Source organism: Equus asinus, chromosome 20 (assembly GCF_041296235.1).
Source record: "Equus asinus isolate D_3611 breed Donkey chromosome 20, EquAss-T2T_v2, whole genome shotgun sequence".
In the NCBI taxonomy this organism is placed as follows: domain Eukaryota; kingdom Metazoa; phylum Chordata; class Mammalia; order Perissodactyla; family Equidae; genus Equus; species Equus asinus.
In genome coordinates, this window is record NC_091809.1 from 101334797 (window position 1) to 101345939 (window position 11143).

Consider the following 11143-nt stretch of genomic DNA (forward strand, 5'->3'; position numbering starts at 1 on the left):
AGTCTTGGTAGCTACAGATTAGAGTTGACCAGATAAATTTCTTAGTAATGTAGAGGATGAAATATTGTAAAATTATTTTCACAAATGTTTACATAGGTTTTCTTCAAGTGTCTTTATAATTAACGTGTTTTTATTACAAGGCTATAGAAATTTAGCAGTTTGTTACTAGCCCAGGAGAAAACAGATTAGTAAAACCAAAATAAAGAGTCCAAAAGTAAACCCAAATACATAGAGGAATTAAATATGTATGTTAAATATGGAATTTCAGAATCAGTGGGAAAAAACAGATTATTCTACAAATGGTGTTAGGAGGACTAGTTAATAATTTAGTAAAAGGACACTCAGACTCCCTACTGCACTCCGTATTCCAAAATAAATTCCAGGGGCCAGCCCGGGGGTATAGTGGTTAAGTTCATGCACTCCACTTCAGCAGCCCAAGGCTCACAGGTTCAGACCCTGGGTGCAGACCTAGCACTGCTCATCAGCCACGCTCTGGCAGGGTCCCACATTCAAAATGGAGGAAGACTGGCACAGGTGTTAGCTCAAGGACAATCTTCCTCACCAAAAAACAAACCGAAACAAAATTAATTCCAAGTGGATCAAAGATTTAAGCAAAAGATTAATCTACAGGAGAATACGCAAAAAGGGAGTAATTAAGGCTGAAAAACACCAAAGTGGTAGAAAAAGTATTTGCAATACATGTAATAAAATTAGATTATTGGGGGGAAATAGTAAAATACATGTTTGCACCTACCAGATTGTCAAAAGTGAGAAGTTCGATAATATTTAGTATGTTGATTGGTTGGTGAGAAAATGGGTTCGGCTATTTGAGGAGCAGCCATCTCTAGGAAGTGAAGCTCGTGGTGGGGAGACTTCATATTTTACCCTCTGTACAGTGTTACTTTTCCAGTCATGTTCATTACTTTCATAAGAGAAAGTCACAATAAAAAGTGCTGTGTTAATAATTATAGGCGAAGTTACAAGAGTCCATTGAATATGAAGACTTGGGAAAAAATAATTCCATAAAAACGATTGCACTAAACCTCAAGAAGTCAGATAGGTAAGTTTGGTCAATATTAAATTAACTTGAGGCAGAATAGTTATATAACACAAGTCATTGCAGAATTTATTCTGCAAGAGTAGCACTCAAGTTTTAATAATTTTGTTACCATGAAAGTACAGTATCTTTTCTCCATAAAAATTTACTTTGTGCATCTCAGGAAAGGATCCTAAATGATCAAAGCCCGGAAAATAAATTTTGGCGCTCTGTGCTGTTTTCTTCTTATTGCCCATATAGAAACTAAATTATTTTTTTGAAATTTCTTCAACTATGTTATCGTTTTTTGCTTTGGCGAGAATATTGTATTGAGACTGCTAAAATATTTGAAAGATAAACGTTGAGCACCTTTATTTTGTGTGGTCAGTAATTTCTTTCTTCTTTGCTAACCTTCAGGTATTATCATGGTCCAACTCCAATCCAGTCACTACAGTATGCAACAAGTCAGGACATTATTAATTCTTTTCAAAGTATTAGACAAGAAATGGAAGCTTATGCACCCAAATTAACTCAGGTAGGTGACTTGTACTGTTTGAAAACCAGAATTCCCAGATATTTCCTCAGTTTATGAGCACAACCAAATTGAACTATACAACTAATATTTTAATTGAGTTTAAAGACATATTCCTGCTGAATAAATTGAAAAAATCAAGAAGTAGGGAGAAGAAGTATTTGGCATATTCAAGAAGCATCTGAAGATGATAATGAAAAATAAAATGAGTTTATGACTGCTAATTTTTTCTTTCTATATACACAGTTTTATTGGGAAAATCTCCCAGTTTCCAAAAATCTTCTGGACATCACTCCCTAGATATTCTGCATGATCTCAGAATCAGAATGTATAAAACAGAGGTCATTATCCATTCTTCATTTCTTCCCACCCTTATTCATACTTCATTTGATTGGCAAATTCTGTCAGTTCTTCTGGATTTCTTGACTCTATCCCCTTGGCTTAGGCAAACCTGATCAGTTTTCCACACTACCACTGCAAGTTACCTTTCTAAAAACATAAATCTGATCTCATCACTCTACGGCTTAAAAACCTTCACTCCCTGCCTTCGTTGCCACAGTAGTTGTCTGAATGCCTTTATGATCTGGCCCTTAACCCACATCTCCAGTCCTAGTGCCAGCCATATCTGCAACATTCCCCTCCACTCATAATCAGGAGTCCTGTACTCCAGCCTAACTTAGGCACTAAACGACCCAGAGTTTTTAATTGTAGCATCTTCTTGCTTCCTGTGCTTTTGCTCATGCTTTCTCTCTTCTTAGAATGCCCTAAGCCTGTTTCTGCCCCTGGGAACTAATAATAATTATTCAAGACTCCGCTCAAATTTCATTACCTCTGTAAAGCAGTCCTCACCATGCTCAGTAGTGAGTTTGTTTTTTCCTTTTCTCTGTTTTCACAAATACTGAGGCACTGAGTTCATACCTGTATTGTAGTGTGTATCACATGTTAGGACTTAATTTTTTTTTTATTTTGAAGTAATCTACTATTTACAGAAAGTTGCAAAAAAAATGTTTTCTGACCCATTTTGAGAGTAGATTCCTTTACCGCTAAACATTTCACTGCATACTTCCTAAAACAGGACATTCTCATAAATAACACAATGCACTTTTAGAAACAAGTTAACATTGATAAAGTATTACTGTCTAACCTATAAGTCTTTCCAAAGTTTTGCCAGTTGTACCACTAATGTCCCTTATAGCAAAGGAAAACTTTTCCTCCTGGCTCAGCATCCAGGTCAGGTTTGTGGGTTGCATTTAGTTCTCCTGTCTCTTTAGTCTCCTTTAAAATGGAATCGTTTTTCAGTCTTTCTTTGTCTTTCATGACCTTGGTATTTGAAAAGTACAGGCCAGTTTTTTTGTAGCATGTCCTCAGTTTGAGTTCCTCTGATGTTTCCTCATGATTGGATTCACGTTATGCATTTGTGGCAGGAATACCGCAGAAGTGATATGTAAGTGATGTCTTATCCTCAGTGCATCGAAAGAGGAGGCACATGTTTATTTGTCCTAACTTGTGATGGTAACTTTGATCACTTGGTTAAGGTAGTATTTGCCTGGTTTTCCACCTAAAAGTTCCTATTCTTTGCTTTGTAATTAATAAGTATCTTGTGGGGAGACGCTTTAAGACTGTGTAAGTGTTCTATTTACCATCAAACTTTTACCCAGTAGTTTTTTAGAATACATTGATGATTCTTGCCAAAAACAGTTATTACCGTGGTAGTGGTTAAAGGGTGCTTTTCTAATTCTGTCATCCCTTCTACATTTATCAGTTGACATTCTGCTAAAAGGAAGAGCTTCCCTTCCCTTCTCCTGTATTTGTTTATTTATATTAGCATGGATCTTCTCTTATTCTATGGATTATAAACTGTCACTATCATTTTTTTCTTTTTTTAAACTAAGGTATAATTTACATAGAGTAAAATTTGCCTTCTTTAGCCCATTCTTCTGCGAGTTTTAATAAACATATACAACTGTGTAACCACTAACACAATCAAGATAAAGAACAGCTTTCTCACCCCAAAAAATGTACCCATGCCCCTTTGTAGTCAGACCCTTCCCACCCTGTCACACTGGCTCCTGTGTTCTTCTGACACCATTCTCATCAGTTTTTTGAGCACCTTCCTACTTTCTGGCACCGTAAGATCGATGTTCCAAGCACATCTTAAATTTTCCTTGCCCAGCCATGGAATCTTCCTTTTAGTGCTGAGTGATTTAGAAATCAAGATCCGTGTACTCATTGCTGTTGGAGTGTCATTTGCTACTGGTGTCATTGTACCTTCAATGGACAGAGCTAGGAAATAGATGTATATACGTATATGCGCACGTACCAAATTTGGGACTATTTGACTACTACTTTCTTTCCAGCCTGGAATTGTCCAACATCTGGCCTTTGGGCCCAAGTAGGCTCATTTAACTTTTTTGGGGGGGTAAGGAAGATTCGTCCTCAGCTAACGTCTGTGCTAACTTTCCTCCATTTTTCGTGTTGGCTGCTAGCACAGCATGGCCGCTAACAGAGCAGTGTAGATCTGCACCCAGGAGCTGAACTCGGGCCCCTGAAGCGGAGCGTACTGAATTTAACCACTAGGCCACTAGGGCTGGCCCTCGTTTAACTTTTTTAAGCAGTGATCAATCTTAAATATTTAGATTCTTTCCCACCCCCCCCACCCCCACTCCAAAAAAGTGATTTCATTATCTGAGACACATGAATTGAGTAGGAAGGCCCAAGAGATTATCTGTCTTCAGGTGTGTGTACCTGAGTGCAGCCAGTAGCTAGTCAGCAAGCTTAGCAGTCACTGAAGCTTCTGGTTACAATGTATTATAAAATTTATGACAAAAGGACATAGGAATAAAGTGAACTCCCATGTCCCTTTGACTCATGGTTGTCATGTGCTGTACTCTTACACCAAGTTAAAGATTTTTTTCATCCAGCGCATACACACATGGATTTCTGCTTATAAAAACTCTGTTGAAAAACCTTAGACACGCTAACACTGCACTTGAGCTATTCAACAAATGATTTGTTCCTCTGTTGCCACAGTGCCTGGCACTTGTTAGCCGCTCATTGGATAGACAGGTCAATTATGTGCCTGAATGTTGATACTGGTAACAGTGTAGAATGCCTTTTTTCCCCTTTTGGCTAAGTATATTCACTTCCCTGAAAAATGGCAAATGATGTATTTCTGCTTTTTTTTTTTTTTAAACTGCCAGCAAGGATACATGTTAACATGCTGTGTTACTTGTTTTCTTTCTTTAAACTCAATTTTACCTTTGGTGGTAAAGAGTTCACAAGTTAAGTTGAGTTGGTGCTTAAGAAAGGGCTTGACATTCAATGCAATCCCAGTCAGAATCCTAAAATTTATATGGGGCAACGAAAGACCCCCGAATAGCTAAGGCAATCCTTAGAAAAAGAACAAAGCTTGAGGAATCACAATCCCTGACTTCAAAATATACTACAAAGCTACAGTAATCAAAATAGCGTGATACTGGTACCAGAACAGACACACAGATCAATGGAACAGAATTGAAAGCCCAGAAATAAACCCACACATCTATGGACAGCTAATCTTCGACAAAGGAGCCAAGAACATACACTGGAGAACGGAGAGTCTCTTCAATAAGTAGTGTTGGGAAAACTAGACAGCCACATGCAAAAGAATGAAAGTAGACCATTATCTTTTGCCATACACAAAAATTAACTCAAAATGGATTAAAGACTTGAAGCTAAGATGTGAAACCATAAAACAGAAAATATAGGCAGTATGCTTTTTGACATCGGTCTTAGAAGGATCTTTTCGAATACCATGTCTACTTGGGCAAGGGAAACAAAAGAAAAAATAAACAAATGAGACTTCATCAGACTAAAGAGCTTCTGCAAGGCAAAGGAACCCAGGAACAAAACAAAAAGACAACCCACCAAATGGGAGAAAATATTTGCAAATCATATATCTGACAAGGGGTTAATCTCCAAAATATATAAAGAACTCACACAACTCAACAACAAAAAAACAACCCATTTTTCCAAAGAAGATATACAGATGGCCAACAGGCACATGAAAAGATGTTCAGCATCACTAATCATCAGGGGAAGGCAAATCAAAACTACAATGAGATATCACTCTACACCCGTTAGAATGGCTATACTCACCAAGACAAAAAGTAACAAATGTTGGAGAAAAGGGATCCCTCATACACTGCTGGTGGGAATGCAAACTGGTGCAGCAATTATGGGAAACAGTATGGAGATTTCTCAAAAAACTAAAAATAGAAATACCGTATGACCCAACTGTTCCACTACTGGGTATTTATCCGAAGAACTTGAAATCAGCAATTCAAAGAGACTCATGCACCCCTGTGTTCATTGCAGCATTGTTCACAATAACCAAGACATGGAAGCAACCCAAGTGCCCATCGACTGATGAAGGGATAAAGAAGATTCCATACACACAGTGGAATACCACTCAGCCCTAAAAAAAGACAAAGTCGTCCCATTTGCAACAACAGGGATGGAACTTGAGGGTATCATGTTAAGCAAGATAAGCCAGACAAAGACGAACACTGTATGATTTCACTCATATGTGGAAGATAACCAGACACACAAAGAGAACAGATTAGTAGTTACCAGAGGGGAAGGGGGTTGAGGGGTGGGCATAAGAGGTAAAGGGGCTCATATATATATGGTGACTGACGATAATAATGTACAACTGAAATTTCACAGTGTTGTGAACTATTATGACCTCAATAAAAAAAAAATAAAAGGCTTGACTAGGCAAAAGCATGTGAGTTTTGAGGCACCTGTGGACTTGCCTGGTATTCCTGGAAGACTTGGAGGTATTCCATTTCTGCACACATGGAAAGTAGTTCACTCTGGTTTCTATAAATTATGTATTTATACAGGAATAAAGACTGACTGAATGTTTTGCTATAAAACTGAAATGTTAAGAAAGATGTGAAAATGAGGAAAACCACTTTCTGTGTCTTAATTTTTTCAGGTTCTCTCAAGTAGCGCTGCCAGTAGTACCATCACAGCACTGTCACCTGGAGGAGCACTTATGCAGGGAGGGACACAGCAAGCCATAAACCGTATGTGCTGGGCCGTCTGCTGCTGCTATCCTTCTACTTAAACACGCTTTAAAGAGCAAGTTGAGAGTGGTGCTAAAGTTTTACTGGTTTTCCTTTGGAACAGTTCTGAGATTTTTGTTGTTTTTATGCATCCAGATCTTGAAACCCATCTAGACGAGAGCTTAGGTTTCAGAATTATCTTAATATTACAAACAGTGGCACACTGCTAGTCTCCCTATAGCATACTAAAAGCTTTCTTTTTTCCCTCGTACCTTTTAGAATAAAGGGAAATCTGAAAGTTCCTTCAAAATCCTACAGAAATTTAAATTCTCTGATCTGTCAGCCACAAAATCACTAACTTATCTCAGAATAGCACATCCTGGTTTAGCATTGGCACAGAGCACATGCTCACACTTATTCTCCAAGTGCTCATTCTTTCAGAGACTCTACATGTGTAAATGTAGCTTTTATCCTATGGACCTCTCTTTTCTTTTGCAGAGATGGTGCCAAATGATATTCAGTCTGAATTAAAACACCTGTATGTGGCTGTTGGGGAACTTCTGCGGCACTTCTGGTCCTGCTTTCCCGTTAATACACCATTCCTAGAAGAAAAGGTCAGAACCAGTTCTAAACACAGCCAGCTGTTGTGGACCACACTGTGAGGTGTTATTTTGAAACTGGAAAATTATATTGAGTGTTGACCATGTCCCAGACACTGGGATAGCTACTTTGCATGCATCGTTTAATTGAAGCCTCACAACATCCTGATGGAGTAGCTATTGATATTCATTTTATAGATGGAGAAACTTGAGATCCAGACCAGTTCCATAACTTTTGATCGTACATCTTAAAACTTGTATCAATCTCTAAGCCACTGGGAGTGATTGAAGAACAGAGACCCAAAACAAGTCACAACAGTAAAATTATTTATGTGGTGCTTTTTTTAAGGGGTAATGAAATCCAAACTGAGATTGACAGCAAATACAGCCCTAGCTATAACACTGAAACCCTTTTAACCAATTAAAGGACATTTTAAAAATGAAAAAATATTTATAGTATTAATAGGAATAGCTTTACTAGATAGAGTGCTCTTATAAACTATCTTTAAGAGAAAGATAAATGCCCTATTAAAAATAATAGGTAAAAGACCTGTAACAGGCAGCTCACTAAAGAATGCAAGTGGGCCAGTAAACCTAAGGAAATTTTCCTACTCACTAGTATTCAAATAAATTAGCTTTAAAGCTATAGTGAAAGAGCATTTTTCATCTATAATTTGCAAAAGAACATAAAATGATCAATGTTGGCCCAGTTGCTAAGAGTTGAGTTCTTTCTTTCACTGCTGGTACTTTTTTAAATGCTTTGACCCAGAAATTAGCATTTAGGAATTTAACCTAAGGAAATAATTAAGTAACTATTTAGCCCCAGAGGTGTTCCTCTACCACTGTCTGTGACAGAAAATGTGGAAATAGCCTAAATATCTACCAGAAGGGGATTGGTTAAAGAAGCATTTAGTATGCTCATACATAGAAATACTATACGTTCATTTTAAATGCTGGCTTTGGTGAGTGTTTAATGACTGGAAAGAAAGATGTTCACACTAAACCAGGTGAAATTTTAACACAGTATATACTATCTATTTTTTACATATATGCATTTATACACATGCACAAAAAGTATTGAGAAGGATATGAATTATGAACCAAAGTGTTAATGATCTCTGACTGGTGGGATATAATAGGTATATTTTTATTTTTATCCTTATACATTTTTTTAATTTTTCTACAGCGATCATGTATTACTTCGAGAATAGTGTTTTTTTAATTTAAAAAAACCTAAGTATATTAGATATTGCTTCTCTGCCTGGTGGAGCCAATTAATCTAAAAGAAAAAAGTAACCTTGCTCTATGTGTATTTTTCTCTTGGTCCCTATAGACTCTGAGATTTCTCTGTAATTCATTATTTCTCTCATCTTTTTTAGGTAGTGAAAATGAAAAGTAATTTGGAACGATTCCAAGTTACAAAGCTCTGCCCATTCCAAGAAAAAATTCGGAGACAGTATTTAAGCACAAATGTAAGGCAGCAATCTGATTTTGGCCTGATTTTCTTCCTCCATTTAGTAAAATGATGAAATTTACTTTATTTTCATGTAAATAAGTATAGATGTGTGTTTTTTTCTGTTGCTGAGCATACCGTTTTTATATTGTAAAATGTATCATACATTCAGAAGAGTGCATAAAATACATATGCTTTTTAAAATAATAAAAGAAGTATCTGTTCCCCCAGTCACAGTGAGAAATAGAACCTTCCCAGTACCCGTAGGTGTCCCATTGCCTTCCCCTCCCACACAGTCCCAAGGCTGTGACTAACCAGGCATTTGTAAGAATCATCTCCCTGCTTTTCTTTGTAGATTTACAACACGTGTGTGTTCCTTAAAATGTTTATTTTGAAAACCTGAGTAGTGAGCACAAACCTGCAATGCAAAGAAAGGCAGAATTAGCATTCTGTGACACTAAACTGAACAGTTCCTGCATTGTGGTCTGCCTTCAGCGTCCCTGGCTGTTTCCAGCAGGCAGGGCAGTGGGTGAGGTAGTGAGTGAGCAGTGTCACTTTGTGCCAGGATATTTAGCATAGTTTCTAACACAAGGCTGGAGCAGTCACACAAGATCATGTTTGTGTGTGTTATGCACGTCTTCTCAGAGGTGACTGGGAAAGAATAGTATACATAGACACTTAGGAGTCAGCATTTCAGTAAATAGGACAATCAAAAGGGGGAGTTTTAGGGGCCAGCCTGGTGGTGTAGTGGTTAAGTTCATGCACTCCACTTTGGCGGCCTGGGGTTCGCAGGTTCAGATCCCAGGTACAGACCTACACACTGCTCATCAAGCCGTGCTGTGGCAGTGTCCCACGTACAAAATTGGAAGGAAGATTGGCATAGATGTTAGCTCAGGGACAATCTTCTTCACCGAAAAAAATAGAGGAATAGCGAGGTGGGGGGGAGCGAGTTTTACAATTGAAAACTGAAAAGCCTTCATCAGTAAGACTTCTAGTGTTTATTCCATAAACCTTGTATGTGGGTTTTCTGAAAATGTAGCAGTATTACTTATAATCAGAAGAGAAGCTTGAAGTGTGTTCCCACAGGAGGGCAAGGATGACAGATAGCTTTCAGCTCATGTACCTTCTCAGTTGATTGTAACTGCTGGAGCACTGTGGTTAAAAGGATTCTGAGGCCATGGACAGCCTTACAGGAGGATATGGTATTCATCTCTTCTGTTCGGTACTGTGGAACTACTTCTGTCCATCAAGAAGAATAATTGATTTTTATATAGTTTCCAGGCAGAACTAAATAACGTAACTCCCGCCACCCAAAATAATAACAGATGTGGTAAATAAGAAGGTTTTTTTTTTTTTTAAACTCTACCTCAGATTGGATCTAAGTCATTGACATGCTAAAAGGCTTTAGGACTTCCTGATCTGCATCCCCATACTGCCAGAATTGTAGATTTTGCAAGACTTTCACTTCCAACCACATAAACACTGTCCACCTCCAAGGAAACAAATACGCCAAAGATATTCTACCTTCTTTGTCAGCTTAGTTCAGTGTGGTCCTGTTGACTTCTAGTTATGTGCAAAGCCAGGACAAAATTCTTTTCTTCTCAAGATTTGTAGTTCTGACCTAAGGTGTGACATAGTGCTTGTGTGAAGCATTGAAACCATTTATATTTTCTGTAATCTACTGAGTTATATTGAAGTCCCAAAATGCTGGAACTAGAAGAGACCCTAGAAAACAGAGAAAAGTGCTTCACAAGATTGGCTGTGCCGCAGAATTGGTGGCAGGAGCTTTTGAAAATCAAAGATTCCTTGGTCTCCTCCCAGACCTGCTACATTGGAATCTTCAGGGGAGTGATGCATTTTTCAAGTGTTCTGTAAGATAATGTGAATGCCACCATCCTGGCCTTAGTCATCAGACTAATGGTTAAATCTGGAAATCACCGGTTTAGCACACCTCCCTCGTTTGACAGAAGAAACTGAGGCCTAGAGCACAGTTGCTTTCATGTTGTCCTACAGCTGGTTAACGACAGGGCAGAATTACACCCAGACAGAGCGGGTGAATTTCCAGCTTCTACTGTACCCCACCCTCTCTCTTTCTTTTTTTTTTTTTTTAATTTTTCCTTTTTCTCCCCAAAGCCCCCAAGTATACATTTTTAGTTGTGGGTCCTTCTAGTTGTGGCATGTGGGATGCTGCCTCAGCATGGCCTGATGAGCAGTGTTGTGTCCGTGCCCAGGATCTGAATCGGCAAAACCCTGAGCCCCCGAAGCAGAGCATGCAAACTTAACCACTCAGCCACGGGCCAGCTCTCTCTCTCTCGCCTTTCTTTACAAAATCTGATAACACCGTCACAGAGGGCTTGCTTGTTGTCTCCCTGGGGAAATACAAACGAGCTTGGATGCTACACTCTGAAGTGTGTGGCAGATCTGGATCAGAAGCATTAATTTCTCCAGCATGTGCCTAGTTGTTGCCTAAGT

At 38.4% G+C, this 11143-nt stretch overlaps 1 protein-coding gene across 1 annotated transcript in view; it reads left to right on the top strand.

The window, feature by feature from the left end:
- GTF2H1 (general transcription factor IIH subunit 1) overlaps positions 1 to 11143 on the top strand; it is a 34676-nt gene that overhangs the window by 22327 nt on the left and 1206 nt on the right. Inside the window, exons 10-14 of the mRNA XM_014851141.3 lie at positions 972 to 1060; positions 1454 to 1571; positions 6550 to 6640; positions 7118 to 7233; positions 8598 to 8690. Of these exons, the coding sequence (XP_014706627.1) occupies positions 972 to 1060; positions 1454 to 1571; positions 6550 to 6640; positions 7118 to 7233; positions 8598 to 8690 (507 nt within the window). The remainder of the gene's footprint in view (positions 1 to 971; positions 1061 to 1453; positions 1572 to 6549; positions 6641 to 7117; positions 7234 to 8597; positions 8691 to 11143) is intronic.